Source organism: Nuphar pumila, chromosome 17 (genome assembly GCF_984573655.1).
Source record: "Nuphar pumila chromosome 17, dmNupPumi1.hap1.1, whole genome shotgun sequence".
NCBI lineage: Eukaryota > Viridiplantae > Streptophyta > Magnoliopsida > Nymphaeales > Nymphaeaceae > Nuphar > Nuphar pumila.
Genome location: NC_143265.1, coordinates 12,533,965 through 12,555,420, shown reverse-complemented (window position 1 = coordinate 12,555,420; position 21,456 = coordinate 12,533,965). Strand labels below are relative to the sequence as shown.

Below are 21,456 nucleotides of genomic sequence, written 5' to 3'. Positions count from 1 at the left end.
ACACATATGAACATGCCAAAATCACATATAGAATTTTTTTACTGTCTTAGAACATATGTCATTCATGATATATTCACATATAAAGTTTTTTGCTTTGCCTGCCTTAGAGCACATATGAGCATGATAGAATCACGTATAAAGTTTTTTTGACTGCCTTAGAGCACATATGAGCATGATAGAATCACATATAGAGTTTTTTGTCTGCCTTAGAGCACATATGAGCATGCTATAATCACATATAAAGTTTTTTGTCTGCCTTAGAGCACATATAAGCATGATAGAATCATATATAAAGTTTTTTTGACTGCCTTATAACACATATGAGCATGCTATAATCACATGTTTAGTTTTTTGACTGCCTGAGAACACATATGAGCATGTTATAATCACATATTCAGTTTTTTGACTGCCTGAGAACACATATGAGCATGCCAAAATCACATATAGAATTTTTTACTGCCTTAGAACATATATCATTCATGATATATTCACATATAAAGTTTTTTGTTTTGCCTGCCTTAGAGCACATATGAGCATGATAGAATCACATATAGAGTTTTTCTGTCTGCCTTAGATCAAATGTGAGCATGCTATAATCACATATTCAATTTTTTGACTGCCTTAGCACATATATGAGCATGATCGAATCACATATATAGTTTTTTGCCTGCCTTAGAGCACATATGAGCATGATAGAATCACATATAAAGTTTTTTTATTGCCGTAGAACACATATGAGCGCATGATAGAATCACATATAGTGTGTAATTTATTTCATTATATTTTGTTTATCAATAGTTACTGTTCTTTTCTTGTGTAGGCTGCTAGCGATAATCAGCGTAGCAGAGCTGAAGGGACAGATAAAGGCAATGAAGAAGAAGACGCACAAAATCTTGACGATGATTAGAAAACTGTGTTGAAGTTCTATTTTTTTTTGTTTCTTAAATGTAATTATTGAATTGTAGTTAATTGAACTTGTTAATTTTAAGGTGAAACGATTAATTGGTGTAGATTCCTTTTATATGGAATTTTTTGTGTGGTTTGTTTTTTATTTACAGAAAATATAAATTGTACAGGAAATAAAAATTGTACTGTTCTCGGTATTTAATTTTCAAATTTTTTTTTTAAATTTTTTTTCGTGTTTGTGACGGATTAGCGACAGAACCATCTGTCGCTATGCATATAAATCTAGTGATGGCTTAGCGACGGACGTAAATTCGTCGGCAAGCCGTGGTCGCCATTTAGTACCGGCGGATTGGCGACGGAATATATCGTTCGTTATTACGTCGCATCTAGCGATGGATCTGGCGACGAATTTATTTTGTCGCCAGTTAGCGTCAAAAAATTCACGACGTAAGCATACCGTCGCCTAGTCGTCGCTAATCCATCGCTAAGCCTGTTAGCGACGGAATGTGGTCGTCGCTAATCCACGACTTTGTTGTGGTGATCTTGGGTGGATTGGACCTTCTAAATCCAAGGATTAAAATAGATTCAAGGTCCAGATAAATTGATGGACCAAAAAAAACAAAAATCTACCTAGAATACCCTTACACCCTCTACTATTCAAAGTAGATCATAATAGGCACTAAAACTATTCGGATTTGTAGAACCTAACACTTAATTAAATAATACAAATAATATTTTTATAGTTCCAAAAATCCTCAAAATTGAAACTAAGCTAGCTAAGTACGTTTCTGAGATATTATCAACAAAAAATCTCATAAATACAAAAAAATATAAATTAACAAAAATACCCACATACCCTATTTTGGCCCAAATGAGTCATTTTTTACTTGAGTATGCTTTCTCAAAGCGGGTCTTCAATGGTGGATCATCCTCCATATCCCCGCTTGCATCGGATTGGTTTGGATGCGCTGCATCACTATGTGTATTGCGTACACTATATTAGGACTCATGATGGTAAGATAGATAAGTCTCCCAACAAGGCGTTGGTATCGGCTAGCATAACAAATTTATTCTCCCTCTTAATTGGTAAGCTTCAAATGTTGCTCCATTAGAAAATTTGCAGGCTTGACTCCAAGATATCCCATAGCAAGGATGTCCAAGACATTTTAGTTGTAAAAGAAAAATTCTTTTCTTGGATCTGGTTACCTCAATTCCCAAAAAATATTTGTGATGGCCTAAGTCTTTAAGGAAAAATTGATTATTAATGTGATCTTTTAATGCTTAGATTTGATTGAGATTATCCTCTACAATGATGATGTTGTCTATATAGACAAGTACAAACATGTGTCCTTGATCGGTAATCTTTGAGAACAAAGATTTATCAGCCTTGGATTGCACCATTCCCATATTCTTTAAAGCAAAAGACAATTTTGAGAACCAATTTTGCGATAATTGTTTAAGGTCATAGCTAGATTGACTTAATCAGTCAATATACACAATTCCCCCTTATTGAATGAATCTGAGAGGTAATTTCATATACACATCTTCATGTAAATCGTTGTGTAAGAAGGCATTATTGGCATCGATCTTAAAAAGATGACAATGCTAAATTGCAGCACTAGCCAAGCAACGAACTGCAACGAGTTTTGCAATGGGGGCAAATGTCTCTTGGTAATCAACTCCTTCAAGTTGTTTGAATCCTTTGCTACTAAACGAGATTTGTAGACCCAGTCATAGTCTATAGGATGCTTTCCTGGATATAATTGAGTCATTGTCCAGGTATTGTTTTCCTCTAAAGCTCTAATTTCCTCGACCATGGCTGCTTATCAATAATGATGACTCATGGCTTGTGTGAAATTTTTTGGTTCAGAGTTTTGGGTTATTGTTGCAAGAAAAGCTTTATAGGAAAGCCAGAAGTTTTGATAACCGAGATATTAAGAAGGGATATCGAGTACCTTGGTGAACCTCACTCAGTTCATCTGATTTGAAAATGGGAGCAGCGATGTAGCCCTTATAGTCCCTAAGATAGCTTGGTTGAGATCTATGCCTTGTAGAGTGACTGACTTGGGACTCGGTTGGGTTATGGTCAAGGGTATTGGTAGTTTGGGTATGGTCTGGATTTGTACTTGGATATTTTCGGAGTTCATGTCTATATTCGAACTTTGGAAATTGGATTCAGGAGACTCGAGGATGGGTAAGAAAAGAATTGTATTGTTGTCTTTGTTGGAATTGCTCAAAATTGAAAAGAAATTTCATTTTCATAAAACTTAACATTTCGGCTAGTAAAATCATTATGATTTTCAAGATCATATACACTTTTTTTTTATAGGCAAGTTGCAAGTTATACAATTGTACCATTAGGTTTTGAACTTGCAACATCCCCAACACAAAGTGACATGCACTAACTGCTTCTACCAGACAAGCAGAGCCCTGTTGGTAAGATCATATACAATGCGGCCAACTTATCCATGTGGGTATCTTATAAACACATTGCTTTGCCCTGAGATCAAATTTATTGAGCATGATGTATGTTATAGACATAGCAAAGGAATCTAAACACCCACAAAATGCTCATATCGTAGGGCCTTTTTAAAAATAATTTCATGTGGGTTTTTTTAAGCAATGGATGAGAGGGAAGACAGTTGATCAAATAAGCAGCAGTTATAATACATTCTCTCCAAATTTTTAACGATAAATTGGCTTGAAATCTAAGCACTCACACTATATTGAGTAAATTGTGATGTTTACGCTCTACTACCACATTTTGTTGAGGTGTTCAAATGCAACTATGTTGGTGACCAATACCCTTTTCTCTTAGATATGTCTGCATAATGTTAGAAAAGAATTGGTCATGTTCTCGATTTTAATGCTTTGGACCCTAGTGTTAAATTGAGCATCAACCATATTGATAAAATTTTGAAGATGATCATAGGTTACTAACTTGTATCACATCAAGTAAACTCATGTACATGTACTAAAGTCATCAACTAAAGTTAAAAAATAATGAGCACCCAGGGTTTGGTACCCACCCCATATGTCACAATGAACTAATTGAAGAGTTTGAGGGAATGGAACTTCTAGGAAATAGCAATCTAGATTGTTTGGCAACATGACAAGTAGAACAATGTTCAATAGTCACAATCATCAAGTTTATTTGCTTTAAATAAACTCGATAATTTGGCATTGAACAAATGCCCAAGTCAATTGTGCCAAAGTCTGGAAGAATAAGAAACACTCAAGGCAACACCATTACCATGCATCTCGAGAATATAAAGGTTGTTCCAAATTCTACCAACTCTAATCGTCTGCATTGAGAGTAGGCCCAAGAACAAACAAGAATCTTCTTTGAATATAACATGGCATTTTATCTCTTTAGTGCTTTTACTAACGGGTACGAGATTAAACTGAAAATTAAGAACACGAGACATTTTTAAGGTGAAATTGGGAGTCAACACAGTGTCTCCAATGTGAGAGACTTGGTGGATAACTCATTAGGCAGGTTGACCAGAAGACATGAAGTCATAACGGGTGAAGACATGCCACCAACATAATGAGTCATATGATGAGTAGCTCATGTGTCTATTGAGTTAGGGAAATAAGGGTTGAAGGATTAGATATATTACCTGTAAGATGTGCTTGTGGACCATGATTACCGGGGTAAATAACACTCATGATCTTTTGGTACTGTTCTGTGGTAAGTTGGGAATCGATGCATTTAGAGAGAGATTGGCAGTAGAGTGATCATTTCGGGCCTTGGCTGCTTTGGCATTAGCCTGAGCGTTGGATGAGGTATTAGAGGAGTTCCCTGAAAGATCCAGAAAACTATGCAGATGGAAGCATTTGGCCTTGGCGTGTTGGAAATTGCTGCAGTGATCACAACAATGTCGCCCTTGTTGAGGTTTTGATCCATCTCTGGCTGCAGCCATGGTGTCGGCAACTGCAGTTATGCACGGCTCAGGTGTCTGTAAAATGTGTATTTCACGTTGCGTTTCCTCCTGAACAACCAAGACATATGCCTTGGGAACTGAAGGGATCATTTGAATGAGGAGTTGGCTCCAGATAGCTGTATCGTTCAATCCCATCAAAAACTACATTAATCTCTCCTGTTGTTTAAGTTCTTGAATAGCTTTCATCGTCCTGCATGAAGACGATGGAATAGTGTGATGCAGGATGACAACTCATCTCATAATCCTTTCAATTTAGTGAAATAAACTGCAATTGAATATTGCATTTATTTATGATTTATTACCACATGTTGAATTTGATAGATCTTCAGGGCATTGAATTGCAAAAGTATGTCATGTTTCTTCCAAACCTCAAAGGCAGTACAACGTATATGACGCTAGAAGAGAGATCTTTATGAAGTGAGTTTAGAACCCAGGAAAGGACATGTTATTGCACCTTTTCGAGGAGGCCACCAAGGATGGAGAGTTGATGGGTTTTGAGATTGATTTGTCTACAAAACCCAATTTGTTTTTGGCGCTTAGCGCCATGAACATCACACGCTTCCACATGGAGTAATTTTCTATCGTAAGTGGTTGCAAGACAAGGGACACAGCTGTGTAATCAGAATGGTGCAAAAAATATGGGTCTGTCATCGACTCCCGAGACAAGGGACAAGGTATGACCTTCGTTGTTGGCCACAGGGGAGATCAGGAAGCTTACCAATCTAGAGAGTGATAAGCCAGTAGAACTTTGGCAAGGTAAAAACCAGACTGGAAATCCTTTGGTGAAAAGCAGATCAACACCAGAAACAATGAGTAACACACTAAGAAACTGACTGCCGTATGTGCTGTGGCAGCGGATGAGGGATCTGATGTATCAAAAGTTGCGGATCTGATACCATGTGAAGAATGGCAGAGAGCAGAAACGTAAAACAGTCAAGAAAGAAAGAGTGAAATTTTCCTGTATTGTATTTCACGTATGAAGAAAGATACATAAGTACAAGATATGTACAACCTCAGCTCCCCTCCCATGATTTTTAGCAAAATCTCCTACAACTACGAGACCCAAAACCCTACAGCTTTATCAAGATAACAGTTACAATGTTTTACAACAACTTTTTACAATTTTACAGATAATGTGCATAATTAACCACCTGAATTTACTATGGTAATTCTAACATTGGCCCATTTCTGATCTGTTTGAATTTTATGGCATTGCATTTCATGGTCCCTTGGAGAAAAAGAAAAAATACCATTCATCACATTGATATTTGGAAAGATAGTCCTCGCTAACGTATCCTTTCTGCTAGATGGTTTGCTTGGTGGACTGTGCACAACAAAAGAAACCTTGTTCTGATGAGGACAGGATGCAACTATGCTAAATTGGAGGGCAGATCAGTTAGATTCAATCCCCACAGCACCTCACTTGAGAACAGTGTATCTAACTTGGGAACGGTGTGAGGCCTACACACATTTCCACCAAGTGTGATGTGCAGTGGGGATTAACTATAACCAATGAATCAGTTTAATACAATATGACCTGATCTGTGCTCGCCAAATTTTGTTGGGAGGCCGCCCATACACTAACATGATTAACTGATGCCATCCCATAGAATTTTTGACAAGTTCTGTATGCATGATTCGAAAATATCAAGTCACCCCAATCGATGGAATTATTGGCATTTTTATGATCCGCTTCGTTCCTCAAGACGCACATTCTTCGAATAAGTATGAAAATCCATGCCTCAAAAAACCCACTCAGCTTTGACCGTGAAGCAAAGGACACCCCAGTGGGTTTCAAACTTATGACCCCATCAACTTGGTGACGTTCACAAGTCGCCCCTACCAGATTAGCAGATGCGGAGACCTTATGGGAAGCTTCTCTCTTTTCACTTTTCAGTATATATACTGTTGGATTTTATGGTCACAGAAAGTTGGGTATGAATGAGTCGTCAAGAAGTAACACGTTGGATCTCCAACGAGAAGTTGGCAGTAACAAGTAACCAATTAAGTTACAGGGAAACTCCAATTCACTCTCATGTCACGTCCTCTTATATATTGTTCTTGATGGAAAATTATGCAAGAATAGCATGTCCAGCATCCATTTTGACGTGTCCGTGTTACATAGCTGATCAAGCATCCTCCAAATTCCGACACTGTGATATTATGAAAAATATCACATTATGAAATAACACCAAAAAATAGCTCCAAACAGAACTGCCCTTCTGTACCTTAGGAATCCAAAGAAGCAATACATCTTCCTTGGTATGCTCTACATGGTGAATGACAATAGCCTTGTTAGGATTGCAGCATAAGAGACAGACAGCACTGCACCCACTGGAATGGTGACTGCCCACGATAACACGATTCCGCGAACAGTCTCTGCCCTCACACTGTTAAGCCCCCTGGCAAAACCTACCCCCATGACTGCCCCAACAAGAGTATGAGTTGCAGAGATTGGAAGGCCAAGTTTTGATGCCACCAACACCACCGATGCAGCAGCAAATTCTGCCGCGAACCCTCTGGTAGGAGTCAACTCTGTTATCTTCTTTCCAATGGTTGCAATTACCCTGTATCCCCATATCAATAAGCCAGCAACTATCCCAAACCCACCCCAAGCGAGAACATCGGTTGGGATCACAACTACAGCTCCAGAGGCACCACCATGGAGAATCGATAATGCTGCTGCCAGCGGGCCAATGGCATTGGATACGTCATTTGCTCCATGAGCAAAAGACATGAAACAGGCAGATAGAACCTGCATATAGCCGAATACGCTGTAAACTATCTCCAGCTCGGTGCCAGTAGGACCGGCAACATTTGATAGGAAACCTATGTTTCGGGGGGCTTTGTTTTGGTCTTTCAGTGCATCTCCAGAAGAGAGAAGGTGACCCAGCTGTCTGTGGATGACTCTGCTAACAATAACTGCACCTACTATGCCGCAAGCAAGCGCCTGAAGGCATGCAAAAAGCAGAATCTTGCTGCGTGGGAAGGCCGCAAAGGAGATCCCTGTAACACCAATAAGCACTGCAACTGGAGCAGCTGCTGCCGCTGCTTGTCCTGGGTTTGGAGCACTGTACACATACTGAAGAAGCAAAGGCAGAAGATCAGAAATAAGTTGATGTAGAAATATCTAAAAGAAATAAAGTCAGTATAAAGATTTACCCTCCGAATGCATTTGTAGAGGAGGAAGGAGACTGCAGCCCCAATGATTGGAGAGATCACCCAGGAAGAAGCTACCCTGGCCAGGGAACTCCAGAAGACTGCACCAACTCCACCATAGACCAGTCCAAATCCCACCATGGCTCCTACTATACAATGTGTGGTGGAGACTGGCCAGCCGTAGGATGACGCAACCTGACCAGACACAAATATTATCTATTCAGTAACTGGCCATGGTTTAGTTAAGGAAAGGGAAAAAATGGAGAAAAGAAATATGAATTGGTGCTAGATTAGGATGGACAACATCAAAAAAGTATTGTGAATATATGACGAGAATATTGTGATAAATTTAAATCTATTGCTATTTCAAAAGGTTTTGGGTTATTCCAGGACACTAACATTTTGAAAACAGTGAAAATCTTGCAACATTTTAGTAGGCATATCAGTGACAGAGATCCATTAATACACAAAAGCAAAGAGGCATTCTTAATATTAAGGTTATAGCTCAGCCTTTGACATTCGACACTTGGGATGCTTACTCTCTATGTAGATTGTATGAAGAGCTTTAAGTCCACCCTTAAAGGACTGTGCAAGGGCTAAATATGAAGATTGAGCATCTTACTGAACTATGTATTGTTGAGGGGCATATGCATTAAGTCAATTGTCATTCATGCCAGTCACGTCCTCCATTATCACAAATATATCTGATCCATCTGGATAATTTCAACGACATGAGATTTAAGAAAACACACTTCTTCATATTTAAATCAAATCTTCAATATATTCACATTTAAAATACAGTTTTTCAATTTTAAAGGAGTGTCAGTGCACTTGGTAGCATGTGGTTATGATTCTAGTCAGGTATTAGTCACATAGTTCATGTTAGCTGCTTCCCAAACTTTTGGTATTCATAATGCAGCAAGCAAACTCCTAGTACTACCAGCAACCATTTGAGGCAAATGTCAAAGGATGCCTATGTTATATTGCTCCAGGGTATATGATTATATGTCATCTGTTAATAATGGATTCTGACACCATCATTAACATGTTAGCTGAACTATTAACATTATTTATCTCAGTGTGGCTCATAAAAACTTCATAGTTCATAGAACAATCTTAAAGTTGGCAAATTTCAACAAATCGTTAAGTCTGGTTTTAGATCAAAGACAATCCTTCAAAAGTTTTCATAAAAAAGATAAGCAGAACAAATAATTGTTTGACCTTTGACCACAACGCGGTGGTTGCTTCATTTCTGAGAATCTAATTGGCCATGGAGCAGAATATGAAACATTTCTCAAATAGGCGTACATGGAGTTGAAAGAATTTATCAAAATTTAAAGAGGAAACAAAAAAAAGGAAAAGAGCTTATGATTAGATCCTTGAAATGCCAATAGATAATAAAGACACAGGTCCTCGTAAAAAAAGGAAAGATTAAACAAGAAAAGTCATTTGAAATAAACTTTCAGAGATTCCATCACACATCCCTAATGTACTAGGAAAAAAAATAATTTCAGCGGAGAGAATTAGAAAGAAGGCACCTGAGATCACTGTATTAAGATAAGAGTGACTAAATGGGTGTTGGATTTTCACACTTAGGTTCTTCCAAGTTGTTAGGAATAAAGATATGTTAGCTTAACCTGAACAAGGATAAAGTTATCCATCTAAGATATATTAATGTAAAACCAATGAGATCAAAAGAGCTCAAACTCAAAAGCTTGTAGGTCTTGGAAATGTTCGACTTCCTGAAGTGAAATTGAAAAGTTTAGCAATTTTGGCATGAGAAGTCGTGCAAACAATGGACATATGTTCAGAAAAGGGAAAAAGAACAGATATGAACCTTATAGTTCATCAAAATAATAGGTAAGAAGTATACAATGAATTAGGTGAATAAATAACTAAAGCTAGGCCTGGCAACTCAAAGATCATGAAAAAATTGAAAGGTACATAAGAGCTATACAATTCCATATGAAATAGTACAAAGAGGAAAGAAGAATAATAGAAGCACAATGCAGACGATAAACCATATGTAGAAACACAGATAAACTAATAGATCACTGTGAACCTAAGACTAGAAAAAATTTTCTTTGGTGCCCACAAAGATAATCAGATAATAATTCATTCCACGTTTGTGCCTTTGAAGATACACCATATATTAACAGGTCATTTAACTTAATGTTCTCCAGTCTAAAAAATTATAGTATATTTAAAAGTTGTATTTACAAGTGGTCAAGGAAGCTACACAGAGACCACCGAGGTGGTATCCCATGTGGTAAGCGGGGTCCTGTGTCAAGCTGAAGGCCCAGGATCGAATCCCTCTGCCACATGGGGCGGCTGTTGTTCTGGTAGGGGGTCCGCCTAACCCCAGCTTGCCTTTCAAAAAAAAAAGGAAGCTACACAGAGGAACATAAACATTAGAATGTATGTGTCCAGCAACAACAAATCATTTCTTAGGATTCTAAAATATAAAACAGAAATTTCACAGTTTCCCTTCATTCATTTTCATGATTTATCGTTATTATAATTCACAGGGACACTGTTTGCTACCGTATACAGAAGCATGAGTTGCTTGAGAGGAAAGCTCCATAAAAACTATGTAGATCTGGAAAAATACATACTTGAAATGATTTTATGCAATGAAGCTTGAAAAGATACTCAGGAGCCTGAAAACAAGCAATCATTGATTATAGCAAACATGGTCACTTATATTTATTTATTGGGTATCCACCCTGAGGTGCAGTCTTGGGATTTTTTTTGTCTGTGGATTGTCTTTTCTTTTACGATCCACATGGCATTTTTCACAATATGTTGGGTCATGAGTGATATCTCAATCAAATATATCAAGGATTAATATGCATAGAGATGCTCTCTCAGCAATTAAAAGGATGCATATTTGTCATAAAAAGTTGATAACTTGATGAACCTAGTGGCCAACTCATGTAGGTGTTGGACTTGAGTCTGAAACTTTGGACCAACCCATTTTCTGTTGTTCATGGCATGTCCCAAGTATTTGGAGGTTTTTCCATTAGATGTTATACTCATCATTCAATTCATTCAGAAAAATATCATACATGCATAAACATGACAAGGAGCAAACTTGCCACAACTCTCTCCTTCCTTTTAATTTCTATTGTCAAACTTAATTGAGTCAATCAACTGCTAATTCCTATCAAGTCCAAGTCAATTTTTTTCAACTTAAATGCGTACAGTTTAGAGAGAAGGAAAACAAATATGGCCTGAACAGCTTTCCAAAAAGACGGAAAGCATGCCGATCGATTTGATATTAATAAAGGGGTTAATTATAACAACAAAAACAGGATCAAAAAGAGAAGATGGACGAATATAAATGTACATGGTATTTAATAAAGGGGTTAATTACAACAAGAAAAGCAGGATAAAAAAGAGAAGATTAATGAATAGAAATGGACATGGCATTTAATAAAGGTGTTAATTACAACAAGAAAAGCAGGATCAGAAAGAGAAAATGAATGAATAGAAATGTACCTGCAACCATGTACCAGCAGCAGCTAAGCAAGACAACAACCCGGCAAAGAGCAGGTTCTCCTTCCCCTGGAAGACGCTGGAGACGAGGATCCCCTTCTGCATGGTGCTAGTCACATTGGTCCCCATCAAGAAGGCGCCGGAGAATTCGAGCACCGCCGCCATCAGGACAGCCTGCCGGAGGCTCAGCGCCCCCGATCCCACCGATGTCCCCATCGCGTTCGCGACGTCGTTGGCGCCGATGTTCCAGGCCATGTAGAACCCGGACAGCAGAGTGATATAGGACAGCACTCTGTTCTTCAGGCCCATGCCCTGTCCCAGCGACCCCATGGCCAGGGGCAGCGTCAGGGCAGCCATCACGACGCAGACAGAGACGGCCGTGGCCGTCCGAGACGACACATTGAACGCCCTCGCCATTTCAGACACCTCTTCCTCCTGCGAGACCTCCAGAGAAGCGGCGGCAGAGGCGGCGACATCGTGGTCGTCCTCCCTGAAGGAGGCCAGTGAGGAGGCAGAGGGGAGGAATCTTGGGCTGAAGGTGGTGTATCCAATTCTGGGGTTCCTCTGTAAATTGAGAAATCGTCTAGGGAAGGGAACAGAGCGAAGGAATGGGGAGCCCTTGGAGAGCAGATGGTTTTGAAGAACATTCTTTGAGCACATAAAATGCAGTTGAAGACCACCATTCTTTGAACACAGCAAATGCATAGTCATATTATCCCTTTCACCTTTCACTATGGAAGGAAATCTCCTTGAGCAAATAGAATACTATTCCAACCTAGAGAGAGAGAGAGAGAGGTTGTGGTGGTGGTTACAGTGGGTAACTGAAGCAGTTGCGGTACGGAATCAAGGGTAGTAGTTGACCCATGGATGAATCTGAAGATGGTTGGTTGAGGTATGAGGAGAGGGTGAAGAAGATTCAGAGAGGTGCTGCTACAATCTGTGTTTGTCTGAATCTGCGTTTTATCTATATAATTGTACATTTTAATGGCTTTTCCTTTTTTCTCTTCACTTATTTGTTTTCTAACTGATTTTTTTTTTCACCCTCTTTATTGTGTGAGAGAGAAGAGAGGAGAGAGAGAGAGAGAATGGTATTGAGTGGTAGATAAGGTTATTGAGTTTGAAAGCGTAGCTGCGAGGTGGGGAGGGGTGGGAGGAACGAGTGGAGGAGGGAGGGGGTTTATTATGCTCCTCCTCCCTTCACGACAAGAGCAACGTCCCTATCAATCATCCTGGCGCTGACCGTTGCCCAAAGGTCGGGTTGGATCCTGATCCAAAACCCGCAACCTAATATGGGTCTAGTCTATGATTATCAACTGGTCGGGCTTGACCCAGACCTGACCTGTACCAAACTCTATAGGGTCAGGGTTTGTTGACAAACAAGGAGGTCGGATTAAAATCTTGGTCAGACTCAAAAGGTCTGATTAATATCCGGAGCTGGGTATGGTTTGTGAAATTTCATATCAAACCCCAGCCCAACCTGAGTTCCGCTAAGATCTGTAATTTTTCAACTTTAAAAAATAAAAATTATTATTTTACTGAGCATGGATTGGGTCTGGTTTATGTAATCCTATGAGCATTCGGGTATGGTTTTTCTTATAGTGAGTCTGATTAGACCTGTATTTGGACCTGGTACAAGCATCTCAAATCAAATCCAAGTTTGGTTCTACCGGGGCCTGAACCAAATCCAGACTAGTGATAGGTCTTCTCACTGACCCCACAAGACTAGTAGATGAGACGATTGAACCAAACAAAGGGTGTTCAAGGTCACCTAATTCTTACCGTAAGCTAAATGAGCAGAGTTCGTGTTGACTCGTTTAAAAACATTATGCATTTTTTTCAGGAATGAAAATAATATAATTTAAACCCTAAAGCTATTGTGTCAAGTTCAAACTAACTTGATTTACAAAATGAATACATTGTTTCAAGAATGTAAGCAATAAGATTTGAATTCTAAACTTATAGGATTTGAATACATTGTTTCAATGATGTGAACCATGGGATTTGAAATTAAAACTTTTTGCTTGTAAGCTGAATGCTTCAGCCATCTATATTTTATGATATCACACATATCCAAGATATATTTAAGGTCGCATACATGTTCATAACTTCGGCATACAAAGTCTGTTTCACAAATTTAAGCAAGTTTTTTTACATACTAAACACAAAATCAAGCCTCACCAATAAATAATATCCCTTTAGCTTGGCGGTGTTAACAAGCCACCCCTGCCAAATGAGCACAGCCCTTGCGTGAGAATAATGTTTTACTTTTGTTGGATATTTTATATGGCCTTGCATATTTTTTATGAAATCTATAAATATTTAAATATTTTCATGATTATATTCATGAATTATTGTTTTGGTATTGCATGCAAGTATAACTTATGCAAGATCTTATCGGTTTTACCAATTTTGATTGTACAATGAGTTTATCTAGAAACTTATATATTTGTTGTGTCAATTTGAATACAAGAAAAAAACACTCGCCTATGAACTTTGGGTACACTACCTTTGATGTCTTACAAATTAGGTTAGAGGTATAAGTCTGAGTAAGTTGGAGTGATGCAGTATATCTTATTCTTTTTTTGTTATAGGGTCTCTTGAAGATGAAGCCTACGAGAGATAAACATACTTACGATGCATGAGAAAATCATCGAGGACTCGATAAAGTTCGTAGGCCATGCAGCGCACATGCTTGCAGTGGACCCGACATCATTTTTTTGCCAGTTAGGCAATTTGATATGCGTGGGGGCAGATAGCCCTGAGAGTCAATGGTTAATAACTGCACTCGTTAAAAGCCTTCGAGATATGATTGATTATGTGAACTTTGGTCTTAAACAATCAACATGTCTTATATTGGTATTGTATGTCTATGTACTAGGTGAGCAAAGCTTTTCTAATGTTCATAATGGTAACTATTGTGAACTCATTATATTAAGACTAGGTTCACCCCATTCGATGTGCTCTTAAACCTTGAGTGGACATAAAATTTTGAGCTTGACTTTCCTTTGATGGTGGTTCAAGTTAAAGTAAATTGATCTTGTCTTTTGCCATTTTTTTTCTTTTCAATCAAAATGAATTGAGGAGTTTTTGTGATGCAGCGCATCTAGATCAATTTGATGTATACGAGGAGTTGGAGGTTAATTCGGATGATCCACCATTGAAGACCGGTCCAAAAAATAATACTCACGCATACCCAAGGCAAAAAGAACTCTTCAGGCAAATTTGGGGTATAAGGGTTTTTTGTTATTTTATATTTTATATTTTATATTTTATATTTTTGAGATTTTGTCTATATCATAAACTTCTTTAGCTAGCTTGGTTTTAATTTTAAGGATTTTTTAAATTATAAAAATATTTTTTTTTATTTTTTTATTAAGTATCAAGTTCTACGAATCCGAATAATTCTAGTACTGGTTAAGATCTATTTAGGGTACTAGAAGGTGTTTGAGTGGCTTGGGTAGCTTGTATTTTGGTCTAGCATTGAATTTGGACTTTAGATCATTTTTATTCTTGGGTTTAGAAGGTCCATTTTTTTTCTTGAGCTTATGTTTGAGACCCGGTTCTTATGGATCATACCCAATTTTTTACTAGCAGCTTAGTTAAAACTGCGTAAAAAACCCTAATTTTTTGTCAAATGAGGACTTTGACCCTCATTTGATTAAAAAATTCAAGGCGTGTATGCCTCGGCTTGAAGCACGCCTCACCTCGAGGCGTGCGCCTCAAGGCGTATGAGGCGCACACCTCGGGGCTCTTTTTTTAAAAATTTTACGATGGATAATATCTGTTGCTAGTATTCAGCGATGAATTTTTTATGGTTTGCGACGGATTATATTTCGTCGCTAATTTTGTTGCTATTTTAGCGACGAAATTAGTTCCAGAATATAATCCATCGCAAACCCAAATCAGTGCTTATTTAGCGACGGACTTATGACGGACATGATCTGTCCCTAATCCATCGCAAATTAGCGATGAAAGTACCGACAGATAAGTTCTGTCACTAATTAGCCACCAGGATTATGCAACGAACGCTATCTGTCGCTAATCTGCTGTCATTATGTCGCTAAATTGTTTAGGGATGGATTAGTGACGGATAGCGTCCGTCACTAATTCACATTTTTCTTGTAGTGTTGTGTTTGTTTGTGAAACTTGTAAATGTGGTTATAGTTGACATGAGGTTTGTCCTCACACGGTGTATACAGTTATGGACTGAGCCTAGCTGCTGGTCCTATGTGTTTGTCATTTCATTGCTTGAAATCTCATGCTTTATAGTCAGTTTTGCCCAAATTTCAACACCTAAAATTTTTGTTTGTGTCTTACTCATTAGGGACTTAACCAAGCTTAGTCCTAGACATGTGTGGACTGTCATCACAGCCCTATTGACATGCTCAAGGCTATCAAACCTTGACTGAATTCTTGATCTTGAATTTCATGCTTAGATTTGACTATATTTGTCAATATATACATGTTTATTGAATTATCTAACTAACCGGAGTTGGAATTAGAGAAAGGGTTATTCAAATTGACAAATCAACCATTAGAAGTGTTTGTTTTGCAGGTTGAACTCTTCAACATTAAAAGATAAAATTGGCATATAAACTTATTAATTTTATTGTTGTTCATTTTGCCCTAAATCGTGCATTACTTGCATAAGTCACCCAATTTGCACTTGTGCATTAGACCGATCACTTAGGTCTATCCCAAATCATGCATAAACTTAGTTGAGTCATGCATTTAGTGTCTTAGGGTGTGTATTTTTGTTGCATACTCATTTTCTAAGTCGGATTCTTTTCCTTGATTGTTTCATTTGTGAACTTGGTTCTAGTGTACTAATATATACTTGTGTATGCGCTCAAGCGGTCCCCTAGTGCTTAGTCTGATTAGAGTGTTACCATAGATAAGATCTCGCTTCATTTCTGGCTACTGAAATATATATATATTTTTTCTCTTTTTATTGATATTATTGTTCATTTATATTACTGTATATTTAAATTTGTGATCCATTCTGATGGGCCTATGTTCAGTTTTTAGGGTTTTGATAGGCTTGGGTTAGGTTTGGTTAAGTCAAAGTTATTAACCAGATTTGGGTAGGGTTTAGAGAAAAATCGAGTTCTCTTAAAATACAACACAATAAATGCTAAAAAATTAGGAGATAGCTTAGGACATGAAAGGAAGCTTGGGTTAAAATTTTATGTTCAAGGGGTTCGGGTTTGCCTATATTAAATTACGGGAAGTTCTGGGTCTATATTGGAACTTGATTCTATTCAGTTTTTTATAAACCTTGAGAGTAAATAATTTTTCACAGAATAAAAAGTAAAAAATTTACAGAAATTAAAGTTAAGCTTGGGACATGTTGGAAAATTAAAATTCAGCAAAGTCAGGACACGGGGTTGGATCAAGTTTGTTTCTGGCTTGGGTTTTGGGCAAAACAGGTTTAAGTGTCATATTTAATTCTCCTTAACAGGAAAGAATTATGATCCAATTTTTGGTCGGTTGGTTAAGGACAAATGTGGGTGTTTGGAGTTAATTTTGCAAGTTTGGACTAGTACGTATTAGGAGATATATTATTTTTAAGTTAGGTGAATTTCTAAAAAACATAGCAACATAATATTGTTTACAGATTTGGGTTTACGAGAGGTTTAGGCTTAGAGAGGGTTAGGAAAATGAGTCCTAAAGACTTACACATTTGGGGTGGAGTGTGTTAAGGATGAGAATGACTCTAGTCCATCTAGAAAATCTCATAAACCATGTACATAGCACGAGCGAATGGAGTCCTTCACAAAGGTTGGTACAATCTGCACGCATACTAAGTAGAGTGTGAATCTACTTAGCTCATAGGTAAGTTCCAGACCTTGGAAGGGTTGGTACCACCTTACATGAACTCAATGAGTCATGAGACAGGGTGAGTGAGTCAAGGGGGTAGAGACTCGTAGGGGTAAGAAAAGAGGGCCTAAAGGCCAAGGGGATAAGAGAGAGAGAGAGAGAGTCATCCTCAAGGGGGTGTGATTTCTTGAGAGAAAGAAAGTGAGAGGAAATGTTGAATTAATTTCATATCGCATCTACATCAAAATGGGCCTCTATATATAGGCCAAGGAAACATAATAAAAGCAATCATAAAATCTAAAGCACCTACACATCTAACAAAGCAATATTAACTCTTAATTCCCTACTTAGTAAAACTTTCCCCTAAGTCATGTTTAAGAGGACCCAACTCACTAGGGCCTACTTGAGGTTCCATAAAATTCTATAAGAAGGGACTCCACGGGCCTACACGATTTACTTGGAAGAGCCTCCAAGGCTCTTGGGAGGAGCCCACTCTTCTTTTTGAGGCCATGTCCCATGTGAGTCTTACTTGCCAATAAATGAGAGGAGCATTCAAGGAAGGTCCCACACACTTAGGTGGCCGCATGGTTGAGGTGGCATGGCTTGAAATAAGTAGTGCTTGGATAACGAATCTGGATCATCCTATAGGAGATTCGTTTGTACTTTCTAAACCTTAGGAGCTAGATTTAAGTCTGCAAAATTTGGGATCACATCATCCCCTCCCTCCTTGAGATTTGCCTAGTCCCCTAAGCAAAAATTATCTCATCTTGCTTCAGTTCGAGCTTTCTACATTCGTTAAGATAGAACATCGATGACTCGATTTTAGGGCCCCTTTTTGTACTGGAGCTCAAAATCATACCCCATCATCTTCGTAACCCACTTGTGCTGAAGTGGAGTTGTGATCCATTGTTCTATGAGATATTCCAAACTATTAAGGTCGGTGTGGACTGTAAAGTGCCTACCAAGGAGGTAAGGCTTCAATTTTACCAGTCTTGGGAAAAAAGGAAGACCTGCTTGTCTTTTAAAAAAATTATTTGAAGATACATGAAGCATACCTACTTGATGTCTCAAGGAGTGTCACCAAATTAGACCACTCATGCAGAACTTGTTCCCATAAAGCAGCGCTCCAAGATTGACATCCATACTGCACACCTGTTATCCCGCACCTGTAAAACTATAAAGTATCACAGGGAAGTCTAGAGGTACAGTAGCTAAAGGTAGAGTTGTCATGGGCTTGCAACAAATTATCTCACTAAATTCTTTAGTCTTCCCAAGTCAACTTTCTGAGGCAACATGGATCATTCAGAAGTCCTATCAAGATAGAATTGGGCTTAAGGTTAACGGGAATAGTTGGTAGCTTTTTATTTTTTACACCAATGATCAAGAGAAGCAAGCAATGACCAAGATTTTGGTGGAGAGTGTAACTTGATGTACTTTGTTTTGGAAGGAGACCAGTCTTTGCACTTTGGGGCATTCTGTAAAGAAAACATGGATGGATGTTAAACTTTGATGACTTGGTCTATTTCCTTGATGGCTTGTATCATTCTCACACTCTTTCCAGCCAATAAATCCATTTATTTTCCTTTTACAGTAATGAAAAATTTCTCTAGAAGTTGTCAACATGGAGAAGGGATCCTTTTGGCTTGTCATAGCTTGGTCATTTTCTTGAGCAACCCACATGTGTAGCTGGATCAAGCTTGTTGATCAAGCAAAGTTTGCAAAGTAGTGGTGGATTCTAAGGTGGAACATCGTTGGGAGATTGTAATGATTTCTTATAAATATGGGATTTAGGGCTCATAATGAACATGAAAGACGAAATAAGATGCACGTGAGATCTCATATCCGGAAAGTTTGCCTTTGGGTTCTTGAGTCATTTTTACGAGGATTTAGTTTTGGGTTTGGAGAATAGATTGGAAAGTCACTTTCAGAAAGATCCCTTGTTACTTGAAGCACCTGAAGATTATGGACTCATATACATGTTTTATCAGTATTTTACAGTTGTAGTTTACGGACTCATATACATGTTGAAGATTATGGACTCATATATATGTTGTATCAGAAAGATCCCTTGTTACTTGAAGCACCTGAAGTTTCAGAAAGAGAATCATTTATGATGGTTTGGGCATATTCGGCGAAGGCCTAATGATGCTTCGGTTAGAAGGATGGAGAAATGGGAAAATCTATTATCTAAAAGAGGTTGGGGTAGGCCTAAGAAGACTTGGATGGAAATGATAAGAAAGGATATGAATGCTTTGAACCTCACCGAGGACATGACATTGGATAGAAATGATTGGAGGAGAAGAATTCATGTGAAGGACCCAAAATGATTTTCTTTTTGGTTCATATCGCCAACCCCAATTGTTTGGGATGAAGGCGTTGTTGTTGTTGTTGTATACATGTTGTATCATATTTTACAATTGTGGTTTTGGTACCAATGCAAACCCTAAAGGAACCCTTTCTCAATAGATTAGGATTCTCACTTAAAATGGATAAGGTTTCACCTTGCCATTTAATCCTTCTCCACTATTGGCAATTGAATCTTCCCATTGGCATGCAATATTTATAGTCACCTCATGTTGAAGGATCAATTGCATTTTTCAAGGGAAGTGAAAAGTCTAATGATCCTAATCCCTCACAAACAGAACAAGAAGAATTGTAAGGGTCTAAACTTTTAAAAAAAATGTACTACAAGCTCAGACTAACTCAAAGTGATGACAAGATAGAAATAGAGTATAACCAAATGGAGCAAGTTAAGAGAGTCAATTAAACCTTGCTTGAGGAGTACAGGGGAAGATTGGTAAAAACACATTTTATAGTGGTTGTTCAATAAATGACTGTGGGAGACGAACAAAAACCATAGGTCACTATGTAAGACAGACACTTATAAAAAGTCAACGCACCTGTGTTGCACCCACGTCTGTGCAAGTGCAACACTTAGACACGGACAGTCAATCGCACTGGGGTCCATCTGTCAAAAATTGGACTCAGTTAACCCTAATCAAATCCAGTTTTATCTATATTTTATACATAAATATATATATATATATGTTTAAAGTAATGGGTTCTAAATGATTTTTTCAGGTTTTCTTTTGTTTTATTTTAAAATTCTGACCGCACATATGTGATTTACGTACTTATTTTTATAGAGATCTGATTTCGACACATGGGTGTGTTTTTATAACGTTCAAAAAATCAATGGACCAAAATCTTTGTAAATATTTTAGTCTCCAAATGTCATTTTTTTCATGGAAAACACATGATTAAGGTCTGGATTCCTTGTAAATCGACCAAGCCCAATACATTTATGGGGTCAGAACTGTGGAAAAAAAAACACTGAAAGAGCAGGAAAACCCATTTAGCATATTTCATTTAGTACGAACCCATCTCTCTCTCTCTCTCTCTCTCTCTATATATATATATATATATATATATAGAGAGAGAGAGAGAGAGAGAAAGAGAGAGAGAGAAAGACCATACATCTGATCTACATGTCTGGTTCTATAAGAACACACTCTTAATCATCCAATTTTGATGCATAAATGAGATTTGTTCAAGGCTTTAAAATCAATGACTCATATTCTTCATAAATATTCAAGCATTCAAAAATCATATTTTTTCATCAGAAATACACTATCCAATGGTTGATTTCTACTAAATTCATCATGTCAAGCACATCCACGTGGTTGAATTTTGCAAAAAAAGTGTTAAAAATGCCCATATTTCCAGCTCTCTCTCTCTCTCTCTCTCTCTCTCTCTCTCTATATATATATATATATATATATATATATATATATATATATATATATATATATATATATAGAGAGAGAGAGAGAGAGAGAGAGAGAGAGGGTAGCTGCTTAATGAAATAGGCTTAATGCTAAGTGCTTAATGGGTTTTTCAGGGTTTTACATTTTATTTTTATATAGGGATCAGCTCTTGAAGTGTTTGATTCAAATACATGGGTGAGTTTTATAAAGTTCAAAAAATCAACGGTTCAAAATCTTTGTAAATTTTTTAGGCTCTGATTATCATTTTTTTCATTGAAAACTCGTGATCCAGGTGTAATTCCTTGTAAATCGACCATGCAGAAAATTTCATTAAGCATATTTCATCAAGTTACCTACCC

At 37.7% G+C, this 21,456-nt stretch overlaps 1 protein-coding gene and 1 pseudogene across 2 annotated transcripts; one reads left to right on the top strand and one right to left on the bottom strand.

Moving 5' to 3' along the window:
* Nucleotides 1–6,766: 6,766 nt before the first annotated feature.
* LOC149811660 (inorganic phosphate transporter 2-1, chloroplastic-like) lies at nucleotides 6,767–12,345 on the bottom strand. Of its 2 annotated transcripts, XM_089993116.1 has the most exons (4): nucleotides 11,514–12,345; nucleotides 8,016–8,207; nucleotides 7,082–7,935; nucleotides 6,767–7,006 (listed from the first exon to the last, which is right to left on the bottom strand). In XM_089993116.1, the coding sequence occupies exons 1-3, from the start codon at nucleotides 12,219–12,221 to the stop codon at nucleotides 7,123–7,125; spliced, it is 1,713 nt and encodes a 570-aa protein (XP_089849242.1). In that variant the 5' UTR covers nucleotides 12,222–12,345; the 3' UTR covers nucleotides 6,767–7,006; nucleotides 7,082–7,122. The 2 variants fall into 2 exon arrangements, with proteins under 2 accessions (XP_089849242.1, XP_089849241.1); XM_089993115.1 differs by having other exon boundaries at nucleotides 6,880–7,935.
* Nucleotides 12,346–12,373: 28 nt separating this feature from the next.
* LOC149811659 (exocyst complex component EXO84B-like) overlaps nucleotides 12,374–21,456 on the top strand; it is a 32,588-nt pseudogene continuing 23,505 nt past the window's right edge.

Bases quoted from the DNA above. Each gene is read 5' to 3' on its own strand.
- LOC149811660 (XM_089993116.1), bottom strand. From the start codon at position 12,221: ATGACTATGCATTTGCTGTGTTCAAAGAATGGTGGTCTTCAACTGCAT. The intron at 8,208-11,513 runs GTACATTTCTAT...GTGTCTGGTCAG, and splicing joins CTGCTGGTACATGGTTGCAG to GTTGCGTCATCCTACGGCTG. The intron at 7,936-8,015 runs GTAAATCTTTAT...TTGCTTCTTCAG, and splicing joins TCTACAAATGCATTCGGAGG to TATGTGTACAGTGCTCCAAA.